The 22666-nt window shown below is 43.5% G+C and overlaps 2 protein-coding genes across 5 annotated transcripts; one reads left to right on the top strand and one right to left on the bottom strand.

The window, feature by feature from the left end:
* Window positions 1-9384, top strand: VBP1 (VHL binding protein 1). Of its 4 annotated transcripts, none has more exons than XM_087940937.1 (7): window positions 1-177; window positions 539-596; window positions 4768-4892; window positions 5919-5985; window positions 6326-6424; window positions 7176-7314; window positions 8406-9384. In XM_087940937.1, the coding sequence occupies exons 3-7, from the start codon at window positions 4786-4788 to the stop codon at window positions 8474-8476; spliced, it is 483 nt and encodes a 160-aa protein (XP_087797063.1). In that variant the 5' UTR covers window positions 1-177; window positions 539-596; window positions 4768-4785; the 3' UTR covers window positions 8477-9384. The 4 variants fall into 4 exon arrangements, with proteins under 4 accessions (XP_087797063.1, XP_087797064.1, XP_026558855.1 ...); XM_087940938.1 differs by having other exon boundaries at window positions 4772-4892; XM_026703070.2 differs by lacking the exon at window positions 539-596 and having other exon boundaries at window positions 4772-4892.
* Window positions 9385-14809: 5425 nt separating this feature from the next.
* RAB39B (RAB39B, member RAS oncogene family) lies at window positions 14810-22292 on the bottom strand. Its single transcript, XM_026703068.2, has 2 exons — window positions 22058-22292; window positions 14810-15380 (listed from the first exon to the last, which is right to left on the bottom strand). Exons 1-2 carry the CDS (start codon window positions 22270-22272, stop codon window positions 14954-14956), a joined length of 642 nt encoding a protein of 213 aa, XP_026558853.1. The 5' UTR covers window positions 22273-22292; the 3' UTR covers window positions 14810-14953.
* Between the last annotated feature and the right edge of the window lie 374 nt (window positions 22293-22666).

Raw genomic sequence — 22666 nt, forward strand, 5'->3', positions numbered from 1 at the left:
GCCTCCAACCGCGCATGCGGGTGCGGGCGTGACGGCGCGCGCCAGCCGCGGTCGCCTTCCCTCCCCAAGATGGCGGCGGCCACCGGCGGCGAGGCGGTTTGTGGCGACGGCCCGGCGAGCGGCACCGGCGACGTCGGCAAGAGGGGTCACCTGGGCATCCCCGAGGCCGTTTTCGTCGTAAGAAAGGGAGCGGGGGGGAAAGGTTTGGCGAAGCGGGCCGGGCCGGGGGGAAAGGCAACGGCGGCGTTCCAACCGCCCGCTTTCTCCTGCGCATGCGCGCTCCGTTTCTGTCAGGGGCGGTTAGGGCCCGCGCGGCCGGGCGTTGGAGGTAGACTGCCTGTCTCCATGGAGGCTCCTCTCCGGCCGGGATCGGCGAGGCTACTCGGTGCTTGTCCTTGGATGGAAAGGCCCCATTTCTTGGGAAAGAAGTGATTTGGGGGGGGGCGTCGGCTGCCTAATTTACCGGTATACTGCTCTTGAAGGTAGAGGCTCATTCTGTTCAAAGACCTTCACGGACCAATCCGTCTCTCTCTTTCAGCCCAGCCCACCTCACAGGGTTGTTGTTGTGGGGTAAATAAGAGGAGGAGGCGTCGTAGGTATGCGCGACACTTTATTGGCTTGTTCAATTTATTTGCCCCCCTATCTTGCTCTGGGTCTGCTCTAGGCAGCTTGAATTATTTGTAAAAATATAATAATAACAATAAAGGCAGGATCTAAACGAAATAAATAAAGCAGTTTCGTATAAAGGAGCTAGTCCAGTTTTGCTTCTATATAGATCCAGGGTGTCCAGCTGCAGCAGGCGTCTGGCTGGTGCCTCTTTCCTCGCTTTGGGGGAGCATCCCCAGCAGGTAAAGGCTGGAAGCGAATCTTCTAGGCTGTGGGGAGCTCAGTTTTCCTGCGTGGCTTTGGGGCCCTGCAGTGTAAGGGTGGGACTGAAAGTGGTTTTAAAGGGAGATTGTGGAAGTTTGTGGAAGATGAGCGGGTCAAGAGCTAGCTTGGCTCAGGAGTTCAGAGAAAGCAGGCTGGGAACCGGGAGACTATGAGTTCTAGTCTTGCCTTAGGTGTGAGAGCCAGCTGGGTGGCCTTGGGCCAATCACCAGGAGAAAGTGAGTTCTAGTCCTGCCTTAGGCACAAAAGCTAGCTGGTACCTCTTGGCCCAGTCGGGAAACTGAGTTCTAGTCCTGTCTTAGGCATGAAAGCCAGCTGGATGGCTTTGGGCCAATCACCAGGAGATGGTGAGTTCTAGTCCTGCCTTAGGCACAAAAGCTAGCTGGTACCTCTTGGCCCAATCAGGAAACTGAGTTCTAATCCTGTCTTAGGCATGAAAGCCAGCTGGATGGCTTTGGGCCAATCACCAGGAGAAAGTGAGTTCTAGTCCTGCCTTAGGCACAAAAGCTAGCTGGTACCTCTTGGCCCAGTCGGGAAACTGAGTTCTAGTCCTGTCTTAGGCATGAAAGCCAGCTGGATGGCTTTGGGCCAATCACCAGGTGATGGTGAGTTCTAGTCCTGCCTTAGGCACAAAAGCTAGCTGGTACCTCTTGGCCCAATCAGGAAACTGAGTTCTAATCCTGTCTTAGGCATGAAAGCCAGCTGGGTGGCCTTGGGCCAATCACCAGGAGAAAGTGAGTTCTAGTCCTGCCTTAGGCACAAAAGCTAGCTGGTACCTCTTGGCCCAGTCGGGAAACTGAGTTCTAGTCCTGTCTTAGGCATGAAAGCCAGCTGGATGGCTTTGGGCCAATCACCAGGAGATGGTGAGTTCTAGTCCTGCCTTAGGCACAAAAGCTAGCTGGTACCTCTTGGCCCAATCAGGAAACTGAGTTCTAATCCTGTCTTAGGCATGAAAGCCAGCTGGATGGCTTTGGGCCAATCACCAGGAGAAAGTGAGTTCTAGTCCTGCCTTAGGCACAAAAGCTAGCTGGTACCTCTTGGCCCAGTCGGGAAACTGAGTTCTAGTCCTGTCTTAGGCATGAAAGCCAGCTGGATGGCTTTGGGCCAATCACCAGGAGATGGTGAGTTCTAGTCCTGCCTTAGGCACAAAAGCTAGCTGGTACCTCTTGGCCCAATCAGGAAACTGAGTTCTAATCCTGTCTTAGGCATGAAAGCCAGCTGGGTGGCCTTGGGCCAATCACCAGGAGAAAGTGAGTTCTAGTCCTGCCTTAGGCACAAAAGCTAGCTGGTACCTCTTGGCCCAGTCGGGAAACTGAGTTCTAGTCCTGTCTTAGGCATGAAAGCCAGCTGGATGGCTTTGGGCCAATCACCAGGAGATGGTGAGTTCTAGTCCTGCCTTAGGCACAAAAGCTAGCTGGTACCTCTTGGCCCAATCAGGAAACTGAGTTCTAATCCTGTCTTAGGCATGAAAGCCAGCTGGATGGCTTTGGGCCAATCACCAGGAGAAAGTGAGTTCTAGTCCTGCCTTAGGCACAAAAGCTAGCTGGTACCTCTTGGCCCAGTCGGGAAACTGAGTTCTAGTCCTGTCTTAGGCATGAAAGCCAGCTGGATGGCTTTGGGCCAATCACCAGGTGATGGTGAGTTCTAGTCCTGCCTTAGGCACAAAAGCTAGCTGGTACCTCTTGGCCCAATCAGGAAACTGAGTTCTAATCCTGTCTTAGGCATGAAAGCCAGCTGGGTGGCCTTGGGCCAATCACCAGGAGAAAGTGAGTTCTAGTCCTGCCTTAGGCACAAAAAGCTAGCTGGTACCTCTTGGCCCAGTCGGGAAACTGAGTTCTAGTCCTGTCTTAGGCATGAAAGCCAGCTGGATGGCTTTGGGCCAATCACCAGGAGATGGTGAGTTCTAGTCCTGCCTTAGGCACAAAAGCTAGCTGGTACCTCTTGGCCCAATCAGGAAACTGAGTTCTAATCCTGTCTTAGGCATGAAAGCCAGCTGGGTGGCTTTGGGCCAATCACCAGGAGAAAGTGAGTTCTAGTCCTGCCTTAGGCACAAAAGCTAGCTGGTACCTCTTGGCCCAGTCGGGAAACTGAGTTCTAGTCCTGTCTTAGGCATAAAAGCCAGCTGGGTGTCATTGGGCCAATCACCAGGAGATGGTGAGTTCTAGTCCTGCCTTAGGCACAAAAGCTAGCTGGTACCTCTTGGCCCAATCAGGAAACTGAGTTCTAATCCTGTCTTAGGCATGAAAGCCAGCTGGGTGGCCTTGGGCCAATCACCAGGAGAAAGTGAGTTCTAGTCCTGCCTTAGGCACAAAAGCTAGCTGGTACCTCTTGGCCCAGTCGGGAAACTGAGTTCTAGTCCTGTCTTAGGCATGAAAGCCAGCTGGATGGCTTTGGGCCAATCACCAGGAGATGGTGAGTTCTAGTCCTGCCTTAGGCACAAAAGCTAGCTGGTACCTCTTGGCCCAATCAGGAAACTGAGTTCTAATCCTGTCTTAGGCATGAAAGCCAGCTGGGTGGCTTTGGGCCAATCACCAGGAGAAAGTGAGTTCTAGTCCTGCCTTAGGCACAAAAGCTAGCTGGTACCTCTTGGCCCAGTCGGGAAACTGAGTTCTAGTCCTGTCTTAGGCATAAAAGCCAGCTGGGTGTCATTGGGCCAATCACCAGGAGATGGTGAGTTCTAGCCTTGCCCGCTGGGTGATTCTGGGCCGCTCATTCTCCCTCGTCTCCAAGGAGTCAGCATTGGCAAAGCAGTTCCAAAAACCTTGGTTCTGAAAAGAGCCCCTGCAGGGACTTGTCTAGGCAATTGCTCAGAGTCAAGACTTGACTTAAAAGCAAAGGCAGTCATTTTGGCATTGGGATTGAAGGCACCAGACTAGGAATCGGGAGACTTGAGTTCCAGTCCTGCCTATGAAATGAAGATAATTGGAAGATCTGGGGACAGTCCCTCTCTCATAGCCTTGTGAAGAAAGCAGTGTGACAAGCAAGCACAAACCACTTTCAATAAAGAGCCATTTAGGGATTGTGGCTTCGGTACAAGGCTAGGCCCCAGACACAAAGCTATCCAACCTTAGACACAACCTTAGACACAAAGCTAGCCAGTTAACTGTGGTCCCAGTCAGTCTCAACCCAGGAAGAAGGCAAGGCAAAACAGACTGCAGGAATCATCCAGAAAGCCACCAGAGGAAAGCTACTAAAGGCACAAAAAAAAACAACAACCCCGCCCCCCCAAAAAACACGATTCTTGTCAATATTTATCTTCAGGTGCTGAAGGAGCCAGATTGGTTCCTTGTTTTAAGCTCCTGTATCACAAACCTGAATGGCAGGTTTAATGCAGAAAATACTTTCTTGGTTGTAACATAACTCATTTTCCATCTTTCCTAGAATGTAGCATCCTTTCTATTGACTGCTGTTCTTTTTTTAAAAAAAAAGTCTTTCATGAAATATGCTAAGCAGAGGGATAATAATCAGTCCAAGGTTTCCCAACCAATTTGGTAAGCAGAGAGAGAGTTAACTCCATTATGATGTAATGCTTTGGTTTGGACCAGTCTGGGAAGACAGGAAACTTTCTGGAAGAAACATATTGTGTAATTGCCTAGGAAAGAGCATGAATCGGTCTATATTTTCTAGGAGTTCTGTGCTTTGTTTTTCTTGTCCATCAGGGTTTGCTTCCCTCTCAGCTAACCAGAAAGACTAAGTTGAACCAGTAGGTGGAAGTGATTTTGAAGAGCAGACCCAAGAGCATTTGGTGGTCCAATTTTCCAATTTTTGCCAATCCTTCTTGCCATGATGTGAAAAAAGTGAAAGGGTTTGAATTATTGGCTCATCAGTTCTGATGTTGTGTTTTTGGAATTAACCATATATGTGTATTATTACTCTAAGGAAGATGTAGATTCCTTCATGAAACAACCAGGAAATGAAACTGCAGATGTAGTTCTCAAGAAGCTGGATGAACAGTATCAAAAATATAAATTTATGGAGCTTAATCTTGCCCAGAAGAAAAGAAGGTGGGTATGTTTACAATAACTTTTACAAGGGCTGTTCTAAAATTTGGATTCTTCTCTGCCAAGCATAATATGGTGTAAATTATTTCATTACACTTTTCAGACATTTCTTTCTTTCCAGTCATATTTGCATGCATGCATACATACATACATACATACATACATCTTTATAGCAACTGAAATATGTATGTTTTAATAGATAACTTATTCCCTCTACACTACAGGAAGTCCTCCAATCATATCCATCTAGGTTATGGTATTTATAACTAACTTCGTGCTTACTAATTTTCAGATATTCATAAGGACACATCTATATGTTGTGTGTCCTGAAACACATTTGAGGTTATCGGAAGAAATTGCATAAAATGCACTAAAATACAGTAAATTATTCTGCCACAAGCAGAGCTTTTGATGCTTATTCCCCATTCAGTAATAGGGAACGCTGAAAGTTATTTTAAAAATTAAAAAAAGCTGTATCAGCTCAGAGGCAAGTAAACTGACAGTAGGTCCTAGTTCTTACATTTATATCTGAAGAGAATTATTTTTATGTGCTGTGTGAGGGGTTGTCGTGCATAGTCACAATGGTATGTGCAAGTAACTTATTTGTGACTCAGCTGTTTTCTTCCTAAGAGAAAGTTTAATATCCGCTGTCTCACTAGTTGGACTGTCCAGGAAATCAATTCTATAGAAGGCTTAAAACAAAACTACTTAAGATTGGCTATAATGCCACAGTTTTGCAAGTTGGATTGTGCTGTACTTCTATCCCCCTTTTTTTTCTTCCAGTGAATCAGGAAAGTGTGCCTGAACCACTTCTGAATGTTATCTCATCTTTCAGGATTTAAAAAATGCTTTGCCTCTTTTGCCTCGGTAACAGTTACTGTATATTTCTGTCAAGATTCCTGTAGAATTTCTGTCAAGGTCCTCTTCCTTGCCCTCACTTTGTACATTTTTAGTCTGAATCAAAATGTTGGATGTTTTTTCCCAAATAAAGAACGATAAAAATAATATTTAAAATGTTTTATTTTACAGATTAAAAAGTCAAATTCCTGAAATTAAACAGACATTAGAGATCTTAAAACACATGCAGAAGAAAAAGGTAAGTACAAGCAGTCCTTGATTTACAACCACAATTGGGCCCAGAATTCCATAGGTAAGCGAGTCGTGCCCTATTTTACGGCTAAACCTAAGCACTTTTGAATGTTTATCTGAGTGAATGCCTTTGGAAATATAGCATCGTTGTCCGTGTCCAATTGAAAAATAAAATAATTCACTCGCTCTAAGCAGCATTGTTCCTAGATAAATTCAGTGAAATATCCTATCTTGTGCATATCACTACGCCATTAGTTATAACAAACAGGTTAGCTTTCATCATGGTATAAAATTAAAAGTACTCTATAGACCATTGCTTTGATTATGTTGATTTACCTTTTCCAAAGGAATCTACAGATCTGATGGAAACCAGATTCTTATTGGCAGATAATGTCTACTGTAAAGCATCAGTTCCTCCTACAGATAAAGTTTGTCTTTGGTTAGGGGTAAGTAATTAGTAGAAAGTGAAGCATCTCTTCCGATGCTGAATGTATTTTAGTTCTAAATATGGTTGTAACCTATTGGGAATTTTCTAGTAAAAATTAAATGTAACGTATTTGCTTACATGGTAGGAATCTCTGTCTTTCAAGGCAGCACTAGTTTTGTTTTAAATAACTAGAAAACCTACGCCACTTTCAAAGGGAGCCCTGGGATGTTATTTTAGTAAACTTATTTTAGATGCTGACACCAAACTTTGCTTTGATGTTTGAGAATAAACTTTGAAACTCTTGCTTTTTTATTATTTTCTGTTTATTATGTCCGATACGGCAAACTATAATGTGTAATTCTCTTCCATGGCTTCATTGTAAAACATAGTTTGCCAGTTTGGAAATAAACAGAAAGTTATACCCTGAAACAATGTATGAATTAAAGTTGCTGTTCAGTAATGTGATTCTCATCTTCGTGGCACAGTTCGAAGATTACCTGCATCCATTATTTTTGCAGTTTTCAAGATTCATTAATCTGTTAGGAGTCAGGTTTCTGGTTCCACGGGTGTTTGCTGATAACTGGTATTAAGTTCAGCAAAACCAGTAGAGAGGAATGGGCAAACTCAGAGGTCACTGTCCTTAATCCCAATTACATGCCTAGAGCATAAGTATAAGGCCAGCATCTTCCAGATGGCAAAAGCTAAGCTTCAACTCTACCTTGACTTTAAGGAATCATAAAACTATGTTTTCATTTTAATGCTGCCCTTAGGCCAATGTTATGCTGGAATACGATATTGATGAAGCCCAGGCACTGCTAGAAAAAAACCTTAGCACAGCTACAAAAAACCTCGAGTCCCTAGAAGAAGATCTGGATTTCCTTAGAGATCAGTTTACAACGACAGAAGTCAGTATCCTTTCTGAGGTTCAAATATTAGGTTGGAATGGTCTTGTGCGTACCTCTGCTTGTTCATTGCATTTGCACACAGTATCAGGTGTCAAGGAATTGCAGTTCCAAGACTTGTATTTCTGTTGTGTATTTCAGCCAAAGTGGACTCTCGGAGCCAGGTACCATCAAATCCACTTACAGACAGTGGATGCATAACCAATGAAGGATCTGTGGGGAAAAAAATGATCTGTATTATCTCGATCGTGGATAACATAGCTCCTCTGTCTTGCATATCACTTTCTTTTTTTTTTTTTTTTTGATAGTGTGCAGATTCAATCTGGACTTTAAGCTCTTTCCTCTTACAAGCAGTGGTTTCCAACATTTGCAGCAGGGGTGGGGGGAGCCCTTTCAGGAGAAATTCCAAACAGTCTTTTATAGAATCTTTTCTGAAGCAGGTATAGAAAATACATTGCATTGCTGAGTAGGCTGATTATTCTCTCTGCCCATCTCTATGCTCATTCTTGAATTGTTGCTGTTTTCTCACTGGGCTGCTTGTTAAAAGAATAATTGATTTTCTCTTCTAATGAATTGGAGCCTGGAATAATCATCCCTGTATCATTATAAGCATCTAGTTAAGCAAGATATGGAAAGAATTTCAGCCCACGTCTACATTTAGTAGACGGTGAAGCCGTTGATCTTATAAACAAATATCAGCAAATTTTTCAAAACTACACAAATAAACTATCTGGCTGTCAATATTCTATCCTCTCAGTTGAGAGCAATTTTATTCAAATGAGCATTGCTGCTTCTCCAAACAAGCAGGAGATATCCGGGATGTCCTAAATGGGGAACTTTACAGGGGGGTAGTGAAAAAGCCTCCTTGAAATTTGATACCAGCATTTCTTGGTCTTTCTGTGTTGGGTGTGGAGTTATGGAAGTTTGAAATCCACCTGGAAGGCATTGGCTTGGGAAAATCCGCTTTCCTATTCCCTAAGCACCATTGGGGAGCCCTTTATATTCATAAACAAACCTGCCTTAGTGTCAGCGCAGCAGGGAAATGCAAGGGAATTGTCTCTGCTTTTGAACCGTACCTTCCTTAATCTCTGTTTTCAGATATGGCCAGAGTTTATAACTGGGATGTAAAGCGAAGAAACAAGGATGACCCTCCTAAGAACATGGCATAGTTCTGCTAGTTTTAAATACGGTTTTGTTTTGTTTTTTCTTATTTTTAAACTACCGTTCGGTTCAGCCTTTGATGGACTGTGTTTAATTTAATCTTTTTGGTTGTTGACATAATGGCGAGCATCTTTTTTTGTTTTTTTTAAAAAAGGGCAAATCTTATTTGGTCCATGCATGCTTCATGCGATTGCCTTGTTGGAAAAGGAGCCACAACAGTATGTAGTAAAGAAGCCCCTCATCAATCTGGGATTTGAGTCAAGGGAATTAGAAAGGGTCATTTTGTAAGTCACAGATAGTCTTTGATGTTCAAGATTTATTAAGGAGGTCCACAGAATAGATCATGGGGAAAAACGTACAGCTGATGTGACAAAGTGAATACAGTGTTGTGTTTTTGGCAAATGACCCTTTTAATCTCGCCCTCCAGACGTTCTCTGTTTAATTCTGCTCCAGAGAATGGCTCATCTTGGTACTTCAGAAGATCACAATTAGCCTTTGAAGGATTAAATAATAAAACACTGAATCCTGTTTGTGGTCTTAGTTGGTTCTTATATACGTAAACATCAGTTCCTTCCGATTTTTCAAACGGGCAGCCAAAATTTTTAATACTTTGCTGCATTTTATTGGCATGCTGGGCATTCCTGGTCCAGATGTCTCAACCCCTGCAAGGATACCTGCTGCAACTTCTGGAACATAAATGGTGTATTGCAGCTCAGCCGTGTTGTCAGGTTGAATGTTATTCCCATGTTACTTATTAAGGAAGCCTTGCAAAAATGTTGCCTTGACACCTTTTCTTTGAAGCACACCTGGTGGCCAAATTAGCAGTGTAACTACCGTAACTGCTCAGGTTTCATTTTACCATTCAGTGCAAATGTTAACTGGCTTCTAGTTTCATTTAATAAACAATATCTGTAAAGTTTTGTACTATTATTTCATTTATATTAAAATAGTGAAACTTAAAAATGTGCTAACATTTCCAAAATGTTTCTTGTTAAAATAGTGCAGAAATAGGACAAAACAGTTGCATTAGGCATATACTTGAGAAAAAAATAAAGACAGGTTAAGTAAATAACATACAGGTATATTCAAGAATGGCGCCTCAAGATGTTACATCCTTAAGGTTCCAAAGTAATATATTTGTGTTTTACCAAAAAAGAAACCAAAAGAAGGATATTTTGTTTAGTTCCGTTTCAGCAGAAACAAAAGAAGCAAACCTCCTGATTATGAAAAACTCAGACATTAACATACTTATATTGCCAAAAATCTATTTTGTTGCACAAACATGCAACTTTCCAGTTGCTTTGTTAAATAAAAAAATACAAAGATTTCTTTGCAGTACTCCCAAAGTGGATATATAATTTGATTAAAATTATCAACACTTCCTTAAAACCAGTGTTTATTATTATTATTAAAAATAACTGTATAATACTTCAAAAATATTTAAAATCAATATTGGCTTCTGCACCATGATGAAATCAGCACCTGTATACTATGAAGTCCTTTGGTCCTTTTTCCCAATAAGAATAGACTCAAGACTGAAATGACCTGGATATAGGCAGCTATTAAAGCAAAATTCTGGGAATTAAGTCTCAATCTATCATTCTACTAGAGCAGTTCTGCATATTTTTCCATCTTTCCTGTCCTGTCCCCCTCAGAAAGGGGCTGTTAATCTGCAATGCATGATACCAATAAGACAATAGCTCAAGGGGTTATCGTGGTAGTCATCCGATTGGAATATTATCCCATTTATGTTGCTTAGAATCTTTTCATAACAGTTGTGCTTAATGACACACTTTCAAAATATTTCAAACAAAGGCACAAGTAAAAACAAAAAACCACTGGATTTCATGGCAAATAGTGGGTGTGTTTATTTTTAACCTAATCTGTGGGGGAAGGGGTTTTTCTCCCCACCACAGTTCATGTATACAGTTATTCGAGGTTTCATGAAAAATGGCAGAAAATAAAAAAATCTTTACATGTATTGCATGTCACATGTTCACATTAACTGCTTTGCTAAGCGCGAGCATAATTTTCATTCACACACAGCTGAATACAACATATTGCGTCACATTTCATTACAGTCATATAACAGAAAGCTAGCAAAAATGTACAATATAATTCTACATCTGGAGGGTCTGGATTTTTCTTTAAATCCAGCATGCAGACTAAGATTGTGAACTTGAAACTAATAAACTGGGCTTGTTTCTATTTTTGCTGGATTTTGCCAGATAGTATCAGATAGAAAACGGAGCTTCCTACAGCCTTGTTTAGTCCTTTCTCTTGCACTAGTCAGAAATCTAGTCAAATCAGTTCAGAAAATCAGGTTTACAATGTCAAGTCCCGTGTTTTTTTTTAAAGGACAGGAATACTTTTTTTTTTTTCCTGTCCCACCCTTGGTACACAACTAATAGTACAGAGGGGTTACAAATGTAAATTATTATAAAAAGACTAATGTGTTTTTATCAGAATTATTAGACCTTCCATTTCATTTAAATATATTCTGTGTGTCTTTGTCATCCTAATTATACATAATAGTACAAATCCTTTTTTAAAATGGCAGTAAGAAAAATGTAATTTTTTAATCACTAAATAATCTTAGCACATGGCCCCCAAAAGGCCATTAGATCTTCCTACATGATCTTCTAGATCCTTCCTTTTTCCTGTTGGATTGTATGATTACTTGGAAAATTTGCTGAAAGTGTATAAAAATGCTTTTGCCCAGTAAATTTGACAGTTCTAGGGAAATTTCTAATCAAGGAAAAACAGTTCCCTGTCACCTGCCATATCCCGAGGAGATGCAGTGTTCCCGTGACAGTAAAAAAACAACAACCACCCAAGGAGGATCATACTTGAGTCCATTTGGACACAATACTGAGATATATGTGTATAAAGTCAACTATTTATAATGTTAGGTTTGGAATCAAAAACTCCCTGGGGTTGGTGAGAGTTCTCAATTTAACTATACATGTAGAAAGACCCCTGTTCACTCCATAACCCATCCAGTAAAGGCTGATTGAGATGTTCTTGATTTTGGACTGCAGATTAGACCAACTTGGATTTGCACGTGTTAAATTCTGTCTTAACGTCAGGTAAGTGCCATTGGCTGGATTCCTATAAAATGCTGAGCCACAAAAAGTACTTAACCGAGTTTAAAACTAACCAAAGGTTAGGGTGCTATTAAGAATACCACCAAACTGGGCCTGAATGCATCCTGAAATCCAGAGGAAATGAGTTGTGTCACTGAAAAAATATATAACAGAATAACAGAGTTGGAAGGGACCTTGGAGGTCTTCTAGTCCAACCCCCTGCTCAAGCAGGAAACCCGATATAATTTTAGACAAATGGTTGTCCAATCTCTTCTTAAAAACTTCCAGCGTTGGGAGTATCCACAGATTTTGGAGGCAAGCCTTTGGACTCATTAATTGATCTCACAATCAGGAAATTCCTCCTTAGTTCTAAGATTGCTTCTCTTGATCAGTTTCTATTCTTGTCCTGCTTTCCACCCCTTGCCCTTTGTGGCAATCCCTAAACTATTCAAAACGACGCTGCTATGCCACCCCAGTTCTTTTTTTCATTAAACTAAACACACTCAATTCCTGCAATTATTCTTTGTACGGTTTAGCCTCCCAATTCCCTAACCATCTTTGTTGCTCTTCTCTGTCTTGATCTCCCATAATAGCCCAATTTTTAAACTCTATGTGCGCATAGGCACAACGTACATGTATATGAAATATTCTCTAGAGAATTGAACGGTACATGGAAGAGTATACTGTATAAAGTTCATATTTATAAAATCACTTCTGAATTAATTATTTTGCTTTAATGAATCCAACTATTGCAAGTCCAGATGAAATCTACAAGCAACTGTAACCTAAAATACTTAAGCATATCTTTCAACACTTGGTAAACAGGCATTTAAAAAGTAGTTTAAATATTGCCTTAATTTGATCACAGAAATTATCTGAAGTCACAGATAATCTGAAGATTATCTAAATCATGCAGAAACAGGAAACTATAGAAGAATCTCAGAATGAAACAAAAGTTCAAACGAATGTACTGACACTCATCAAAAGTATTACATGGATTTATCATCACTTCCTCCCAACCTTTATTCGGCTTTCTGAAAAAAGCTATTTTTTTTAAAGGTGCTCTAACATTTTGTCAGCTGGATAGATTGACTCTAAAAAACAATTTGATTAATTGACATAAACTGATAACAACCCCTCCCTTCCTGGGGAAATAGACCTTTTAAAAAAAAAGCATATTTAATGCAAGCACATACCAGGTCATAAGCAGCAATCCTTTATGTGAGAAGCTGGAATTTTTCTACAATAGTAATGTCTGTTTGTCACACCCACACAGATAACTATCTAAAAAGAACCCAACCTCTTTGTTTCATAGAAATGTTCCCCCCTCCCCTGTATGCAGGTTTAAGTAATTGTTCAGCAGAAATTCAGATGATTGACTAAAACGTCTTTAATTAGTTAACAGGCAGAAGAGTTTGCCTTTCTATCTTTATTCCTTATATAAAGCTACAATTTGAGCCAGAGCATGCAAAATATAACCAATCCTACAATCTATTTTACTCCTGGGTTCAACACTAGTAACATTCTTGAAATTAGTCTAAATCGGACTTACTGATAAAAAAATTGTCTTGAGTATATATGGGCTTTCTCCCTTATTCTATTGTAGTACTATAAAAACGTTGCCCAATGGCCTAAACAAATGAGATGTATGTTTACTTGTGTCTTCTGCTGATTATTACATTATTACCATCACCTCCAAAAAAGAAAACACCCTGGGTGTATATAGGTCTTTAGAAACAGTATAGCCCTTTTCTGCCTCAAAGCAAAATATTTTGTTAAAAGAAAGCAAGACTCCAATTAATATTGTTTCTTTTAACACTGGCTTCTTCCTAAATGTTTTTCAGAAATGTTTACAATGCTCTCAAGGAATCCAACCCCGCTTTCCTTCCATTCTGCATTCAGATTCTCAGGTGGCCATAAAAAAACAAAAAAAACAGCTCCAGATGCAAAATGATCAACAAGGAAAAAAAAAAAAAACTGGTGCTGAAAATGCAGAGATTCGCCTTGGCTTTAAAAACAGTTTCCCATCATTCAGCATCTCCCAAACGACATATGTCACTTGCAAGTCGCTGAGTTCTTCCCTCTGCTCACCATTCATCTCTTGGCAACCAAGCGAATCAGTTTTTATTTTGAAAACACTGATTTTTCCTCTAAGAATTCCAGGTTGTGTGTCACGAGTGCCCTTGCTTAACTAATCTAGCTTGCTTTCTTAAAGCTTAAATGATTGACAATAAATTCAGAAGGGAAAGAAAGGCCTTTAAAACTACAACACTTGCAAGTTAACCGACCTGCAAAAACAACGATTGCTTTGCATCTCTTCTCTCTTGTCTATCTTACCTTACATCCTCTTTCTTCTCAGCTGGGACTTGCAGGAAATGCCACGTGCAACAAGCAGGAAGCACGGTTTCAATGCTACTACAGTTTTAATCAAAGTTGGCTTTTTTCCAGAAGAAAAATAGAACATCCTTGATTAAAATTCTTTCACATACACACATCAGCCCCACTCTTCCTATCCCTTATAAGACTGTTAACTTTCTAGGTGGCCCAAGTAACCTCCGACATTTCATTAACGGATGTAGTGGGTAACGAACTGGACTTACATCAGGGTGATCTAAGGAGGTGATCATGGGGTGATCAAAGTCTTGCTGTGGGGCTTTTCTGGAGAAAAATAAAACGGGGGGAGCACAATGTACCCTTAGGCTTTTGAAGGAATGCGGCTATGCATCTCATAAAGAACCAATCAATATTGACCCTGCCAATTCAATTGGTGAGAACCTGAGCTATCAAATTCCCGGAAACTATTGAGACATCAAAATTAGAACTCCTCATAAAGTAATGGTCTCGCTGTTACTTTAGCGGCTTCTGCAATGTTTTAAGTTTAATTTATATTGCAGCAAGCCTTTTTTTAAAAAAAATTATATTATTATTATTATTTCAGCCATGGTGATTATTAAAAGGTAACAAGCAGACGATTTCTGGAGAAGATATAATTTCTCTTTCCCTTGTTCCTTTTCTAAATACACTTCCTAATTGTAGGCGATTTGGACGATGGCTTCAAAAAGAAAGAAAGAAAAGAAAGAAAAAAGAAAAGTAAAAAGCAATGATAGATGAATCTATTTAAACCAGGGTACACAAAACCCCTTGATGGTGACTATCCCTACCCCGTTTTCTCAGACTCCCATGGCCTTATCTCTACCACATCAACATGCATCTGGATTGATTCGTACAGGGTGGGGTTATAGCCTCCTTGTGGCTTTTGTCCGCCAGCAGTCCAAGCGCTTGGTGCTTCGCCTCCCGAATCACACCTCCTCTGCCTTCCCACCAAGTCTGTGGAGTAGAATGGAAGCCGCTGGGGCTGCTCAAGAGTCAGCCACCTTCCTCCTCACGGGAACTTCCCAGTTAGCACAGGCACCTCCGATCTGACTTCACCACTTCTTCCGAAGAATGCACAACGTTGGGCACAAAGCCGCTCTTGACCCCTTCCCAGCCCTCCTGGATGCTGATCTCCCCTCTTTTCACAAGTTCATAGATGTCTCGAGTCAGGTCAGTGAAGGCCTTCTCCACGTTAATGGCATCCCGTGCTGAGGTCTCAATGTACTTCATGTCGTAGGCGAGAGCCAGTTTCTCGGCCTCGTGTCGGGTGACTTGCCTCTGCGTGTCCAGGTCGCATTTGTGGCCCACTAAAACAAAGACAATCTGATAAGGCTGGACGTGGGCCTTGGTCTCCTCCAGCCACTCGTGGACGTTCTGGAAGGACCTGCGGTTGGTAATGTCAAAGAGGAGCAGGCCACCGACGGAATTTCTATAGTATGCTCGCGTAATGGATCTGGAAGAGACCAAAGACCAAAAAGAGAGAAAGATCATCAGAAAGAAAATGCAACCATGAAATCCTAGTTATTTTTCGGGCACCCATCAGATACACATTGAACTAAAACAGGGGTCGCCAACCTTTTGGACCTCAGGGACCACCAAACTCATAATTTTAAATCCCATGGGAAAATCCCCCCAAAAGTCTGCAGGAAAACCCTGTTTTCCTACCAATCAATCATTCTTTACTTGGGATCACAGGATACAGTTTCCAGCTCCGTTCTCAGGGGGAAAGACTTTTGGCTTTGTGCAAGGAAAGCAGCAGAAGCAGCAGAAGTCTTTCTTTCTCTCCCCCAAACTCCTCCAGGAATGAGTCTTTGTGAGACTTGTCATGCCGGTGCAGCCTCTTGGAGCAGGATGCCTTGCAGGGTCCCAAAGATTGGTTTCTGCCAGTGTTTGGGGGAGAGAAAGAAAGACTTTTGCTGCTTTCCTTGCGTGCAGCCAAAAGCAGAAGAAGCGGAAAGAAGCAGCCCAGCGGCCAGGCAAGGCGTGGGGACAAATGGGGCAAGTTTCCCCTCTCCAACCTTTCCCTCCTCCCTTCACCACCTCATGTTCGCAATACAAGTGACACAAGCCTTGTGTTCCCATGGGCCATGTGGGTGGCACTTGTGTTCCCACGCACCCCAGATTAATTGCTTTGGGGGATGCTTTGTGGGTGACATTTCTCTGTGGACCACCAAAATTTTCTCGCAGACCACCAGTGGTCCCTGACACACCAGTTGGCGACCACTGAGCTAAAAGATAGTTTGCTATATGAATACGATCCAAGCCGGATTCCTTTGGGCTTAATTCAGGCCCAGCCACTATGGCAATATAATGATGGCTTATGGTTTATATTGTGTATAGAGATCAACTGGCTTATTCAACAAGCTGGTTATGCAAACCCTGGCTTACAATGCTGAGTAAACTCAGCCATTCCAGTTTATAAATTGCATGGATGGTTTAGCATGTTGCACAAATCCAAATGGCTGGTGCTCATTTAACTGATAATGCTGCATTTTAAAGACTATCGTGGAGATAATGCACTGTTTTGAAGACCACTTCCTACAAGGGCAATATAGGCTAGTCCTCGACTTACAAGCATTTGTTTAGTGATTGTTCAAAGTTACCACGGCACTGAAAAATGTGACTTACCAGCAGTCCTCATACTTTGCAACCCACATAGTATCTTCACACTCACAAGATCACAATTTGGTTGCTTGGTAACGGGCATGTATTTACAATGGTGACCAACCTTTATGACCTTCTCAGCTGGTTTCCAGTAACCAAAGTCAAAGGAAAAGCTCCACGTGCTTGAAAACTGCAATGACCGACTTAACAACCATGGCAAACAAAAGTGGTAAAATTGGGCATGACTCAATAACCGCCTTGCTTAACAACAGAAATGGGAGAAATTCTGGTCTCAATTGTGGTCTTAAGTCGAGGACTATCTTGTCCACTCATTCATGACAAGTTTCACACACTGTGATGAACACAATCTGTTTTCAGAGCACAATGTCTAAGTCAAGTCATTGTGGTCAGCAAAACAGGGTTCCTGGTTTGGCATGATCCTACTAGAATAAGTTAGGGAGAACACAATATTACTAAGTATTGGCTGTTATATGTGATACTTTGCCTGAGAGCACAGAACACTTTGAACACCCAGCAGAATTCACACATACTAGGCAAAATGTAGTTGATTTGCCTGCTGTTCAGTGTGATATTAATACAGCCAGAATGGTTTAAAGTTTTGCTAAGCCATTGTGTAGCCAGAATGGCTGGGATGTTTAACTCATCTGTAACTGGGTTCATGCATCACAGTGAGTCATAATTTTAATAAACCTGTGATATGGCTGAATCTTTTTAGCAGGCTAAACTATAAATCAAAATAGCTGGATTCAACTTAAATCAGAACCCAAAAAACCCTCCACATTTTAGGGTAGTGGGAATCCAGTTACTACGGTAGACTAAGATTAGGCAGGCACAAGTTTGTATCCTTCACTCTGCCACAAAGCTCCTTCTGGATAACTTTGCATCAAACCCTTTCCACCACACAGGTTGTTGTGAATGTTAAACAAGGAAGCCTTTAATTCTTTCTTTCAAAGATTGAAAAAGTTAAATCCAAATTCCTTTCCTTTCTCAAGTTTGCAAATTCTCTTTGCTTTAGATACAACATCACAACTATACACATCCAACTGTTCTCATGAAAGATTCATGGAAGGCCTCCTATTGCTGTGCAGTAATTCTACCACCATTCTTGGTCATTGAAAAGTTAGCTGATAAGAAAGGTATAAACTAGGTTAGACTTCCTAGGTAGGGTCCGTAAATGGCACCATGTCCCAAAGATGTTTTTTCAAAGGGCAACTGGATGTTGTCTTTCCTAAGAACTTTGTTCCTTAGGACTTTGTTTTTAGGACTTAGTCCTTTCCTATGGATTTTGTTTTTCCTAACAAAGTCCAGGACTTTATTAGAAAAAACAAAGAATACTTGCCTTTTGAAAAGGAACCTAGGCGATAACTATGACCCGGATGACTAAGAACGTCCATAGACAATGGCACCGTGTGTTCAAAGATTGTGTTTTTGGAGACAAATATGTCTATGAACATGAATAGCTCTGTCCAGGTGATTGCTCTACAAAGGACTTCAAATGTCGTGCCTATTGATGTAGTCAACCCAGCCACCATCAAACATTCTGTTGCCAATGGAGGAATTGTCCAGTTATCTGGCTGGATGACTGGACAAGAGTGTTCCCTGGTCTTCCTGCTGATGGCGAATCATATAATTCATCTCTTCAGGTGTCCTACTCTAGATACACTATCAACCCTCTGGTCTTGCTTGAGTTAAAGGATTTTCTTTGTACCTTGCAGACATCTAACTTGTTCCTGGTTCATTCTGGCAGATATGTGAACATACAATCTCCCCTATTTGGTGGCATCTTGAACTGACCAGGGGCATGAAGCAGAGATCCAATCTTAGCACCACTTTGTCTTAATGGAATACACACACATCCTTTGTCACCTCTCCTCAACGGTCTTAGACAGATTTAAGACTGCCCTACTGTCTTCTGGCTTAGCCTGCTATTGGGAGTTGAAAGGGAGCAGTCACGAAAACCCTAAGAACCAATGACAAGTCCCAGGAGGAGAAACAGGGAAGAACTGAATTGCGTCATGTAGCTTGTGTAAATATCCCTCACTTGTCTAGGATGTCAGCCGCCGGAGGGCAGGAAGTCTGAATTTCAGCCTCCTGGCTCATCCATTAAAATGTTTGTTCTCCAGGGCCAGAATAATAACGCAATTAATACCCCCGTCTCAAGCATCTTCACCTTGTGCCTTCTTTTGGATAGCACTGGAACTGAAGAGAAAGCACAGGTCAGTTTTTCTGGTAAATGGGCCACCATGACATAGAATCATAGGGCTATTCGTATCTTGCTGGCCTCTGAAAGAGACAGAAGTCTCCTGTTCCAGATCTTCAGAATTTAGGGCAAGGACTTTATATTTTTCACGACAATTGAGTTGACTTAACTAACTCAGATTGCTTTTCCCCCAAGAAGGCCTTTATTAGATCAGGGGTCTCCAACTTTGGCAATTTCAAGACTTCATCAGCCAGCTTTGCTGGCTGAGGAACTCTGGGAGTTGAAGTCCACAAGTCTTAAAATTGCCAAGGTTGGAGACTCCTGTATTAGATAGTTAGCTTTCAAATAACTGGTGATTCATCTCCGGATGCTTGAGTCATTGTCCCCTAACGCCACCGTTCCAAAGGTTGTAGACCTAATTTCAGTGTAAGCAGTCGGTTGCTGTTGATCACCTGTTCATGCCTTCTCTTTGGTGTTTGGTTTCTGTTGGGACTTCTTGGAGAAGGTTACACTACTGAAGATGATACAGGAGTGGAGACTTCAACTATGGGTTCTAGAACTGGCTTTTATGGATTTGCTTGAGCCACCCCAGTTCTGTTGGTTCTGTGAGCTTCTCTCTTAACTCTCTTGGCAGCACCAATTCGGAAATCAATGAAGCTACCAGCTTTTCAGTCTCTGATACAGCTGGGAGGATCCATGATGTTCCTGGCTGGGAGATCCGACTTGTTTTCCAGCATGGATCCGGAGCAGTCCTGAGTTTGATTGGCTTTATCCACTCCCTTGATTTTCTCTCTGAAAAAATATGGAAAGGTCATTCTGCTGGAAACTGAAGGGGATATTTGCAGAGGCACCGACTGTGGGGTTGTTGAAGCCCAGATCCAGGATGAATACCGCTCTTAACTTATTAAGATCACCAGGAATATGTCAACATTATAGCATCTCTGGTGGGAAAAAATACAGGGAAAAATTCCTCTCAATCTGAGTCCCAGAAAGAATGAACCATGTGCATCTCACATAACTAATTCTCCAGTTCTTGCAGGATAAACAGATTCTTCGTTACTTTTTGCACTATTAATTGAAAATGCTGATTGAGGGACAGTGGCCCATCTCCTTGTTCTTCTCATTCTTTTTCTGCTCCTGATACTGCCAGGGTGAATGTCCAATTCCTTCCTGGGTCTTTATTCATTGTGACTTTTGGGGTCTCCGACTTCTTTTTCTGTGCAAATGCAAAGGAGATTGCAAGTAAATGAAGAATGGAGAAGAAAATGGTTCATTTGAGGCCTTCTGGAGATAAGGGCAGCCATTCCCTTCTTTCCCAGGTTCTCTTCCACGCGAGTTATTCTGAAACTCATTTATCAATTAGCCCAGAAGACTGTTTCACACACAGAGAGGCAACCTAAGTGTCACTACCATGTTCTGTGTGCATAGACTAAACCATGTTCCTCTCCTGTTTTGGGTGCCATAGTAGGCCATGTTTGTGTCGTTCCTGTTGTACTGGGCCTCATTCCCCCTTCCTCGGACATACCATTATATCCAGCTTGGTTTTTCCACTGCCATTCTGTTGATAGAGGAAAGGAGAAACTAACTCATTCGGTTTTGACATGGTTTGATGGCTTCCATGCTGATGGCCTGCTCTGCCTCTGTCATTATCCCAGTCACCAAAAGACCATCACTGCTGGGGCACTTAGTTTTCTGACCAAGGCTTCCTGAGACATTAACAAACACCTATAAAATCCAAAACTCTTTTATTTTAGTTCAATGGCTGTGAATTATCATCATTCACAGCCCCGGAATGAGTCTTAACAGATTAGAATTAGTCCCAGGGACGTCTGCCAAACGTAAGACATCTGATAAGAACACACCTTATCTTACGTGAAGTGCTGCGAACGACTAAAGTCCCAAGTAGTCTTTCCAAAAACCAAACAGAGAATAAATTCACCACGGAGCTCTCAGATTCCAAACCGATCAAAGTGAACAAAGTTGCTTCCCGCAAAGGTTTTCCCACCTTTGCACTTCCTTTATACCTTGGGGGAGGGGCAATCACCTCCCAGCCTTACTTCCGAGTTGCCCCTTTTGTCTTAGCTGCTCTTGCCTTCTGGCAGCTCTGCACACATGCGCCCTGGGATCAGGCTCCCCTTGTTCCTCTGCCTCACTGCTATCAGACTCTGGAGGCTCCGGAGGCAGCACTCCACTCCCAGATGGTCCTGGCCCCATCTCTGCATCGGACGCAGGACCCTTGTCTGAGTCCTCCACAGACTTCCGGACTGGTCCCCGTTCTTCCTTGTATTCCTCTTGATGGAGGAATCGTGGCACCTTCGTCCCTGGGAAGATTGAATTTGATTTTGTGCATTTACTTTCCACTTTTTTTTTTCTTTTGGAGAATTTGAGGGAAGGTCTCTTGGGGTGGCTCCATGGCTAAGATGCTGAGCTTGTCGATCAGAAAGGTCGGCAGTTTGGCGGTTCGAATCCCTAGCGCCGCGGAATGGAGCGAGCTCCCGCTCCTTGTCCCAGCTTCTGCCAACCGAGCAGTTCGAAAGCACGTAAAAAATGCAAGTAGAAAAATAGGGATCCCTTTGGTGGGAAGGTCACAGCGTTCCGTGTGCTTTGGGCGTTTACACGGAGACGTCTTCCAACAGCGCTGGCTCTTCGGCTTTGAAAGGGAGATGAGCGCCGCCCCCTAGAGCCAGAAACGACTAGACTATCACGGATGTACAAGGGGAATCTTCCATTCACACAACATCCCTGGTAGGTAGGTTAGGCTGAGAGAAAACGGTTGGTCCCAAGCCACCCAATGAGTTTCCAGGGCTGAGGCTGGATCTGAACCTGGGCCTACCCAGGTTTAATGCAACCCTTTAAGCACCGCCTCCATGGTGGCTAGAACTTGGGTTCCCAAACTGTCAACAAGGCCCCAACATTGAAGAGGAGAAGGACAAGCTTGGCTTGAGACCCTGCGGCACGAAAAACGTAGGAAGGGATGCACTTTGGAGGCGGCACCCCTTGTCGTCCCGTTCCCACCCACCCACCCCAAATTCTCTCCAGGTCTCTGCAGGGCAAAGGAGATTTCTTTGTTGGAAAGCAAGTCAGGCCACTGCTTCTTGGCACAGATTTTGCCTTGGAGGGGCCGGGGGAGAGATTAAACCTGACCAAAGAGGCCCCAACTCCCCCTTGACTCAAGGCAAGATGGCCCTCCTCCCCCAGGCCCAAGTAGGGCCTCTCCCACTGCCCCTCCCTCCGAGCAAAGGTAGACCTCCCTGCCCCCCCTCCCGCCCCCCCCCCAAGGCGGGACCCAGCCCAGCCCTGCTCACCTGAACCTCTCCTGCCCGGCGGTGTCCCAGATTTGCAGCTTGATCCTTTTGCCCGGCTCGATCTCCACCAGGCGCGAGAAGAAATCCACGCCCACGGTGGGGTCGGAGACCTGGGCGAAGCGCCCTTCGGTAAAGCGGCGGATGAGGCAGGATTTGCCCACCGTCGAGTCCCCGATGACGATCAGGCGGAACTGGTAGAGCCAAATGGCCTCCATCGTTTGCCCGGGGGCCGAGCCTGGAGAGGGACCCCCCCCCGAGCCCTCCCCCCCCCACTCCCCACGCGGCGCCTTTTCCGAGCTCCGGGCGCCGCTGCCGCTCCTGCAGGGAGAGCCCAGCGGAACCGGAGGAGGCGGGGGCGGCCGGGCCCGGGCCCAACCCGGGAACCGCTGCTGCTGCTGCTGCTGCTGCAGCCGCTGCGAGAGGAGCCGGGTCCCCGCCGCGGCCTGTGGGCGGCCTTCCTTCGCTCCGGGGGCGCCTGCTTCTCCTAGCCGGGGGAAGGGTCCAAGCGGGCGAGCCTCGAAGGGAAGCCCGGCAAGAGGCTGGACGCCCCGGCCCGACCTCCTCTCTCTCTGCCCGGCCCCGCGCCCTCCCGACCCCGAGCGATGCGCT

This window comes from Pseudonaja textilis, chromosome 12 (assembly GCF_049901715.1).
Source record: "Pseudonaja textilis isolate UNSWEBS1 chromosome 12, rPseTex1.2, whole genome shotgun sequence".
NCBI lineage: Eukaryota > Metazoa > Chordata > Lepidosauria > Squamata > Elapidae > Pseudonaja > Pseudonaja textilis.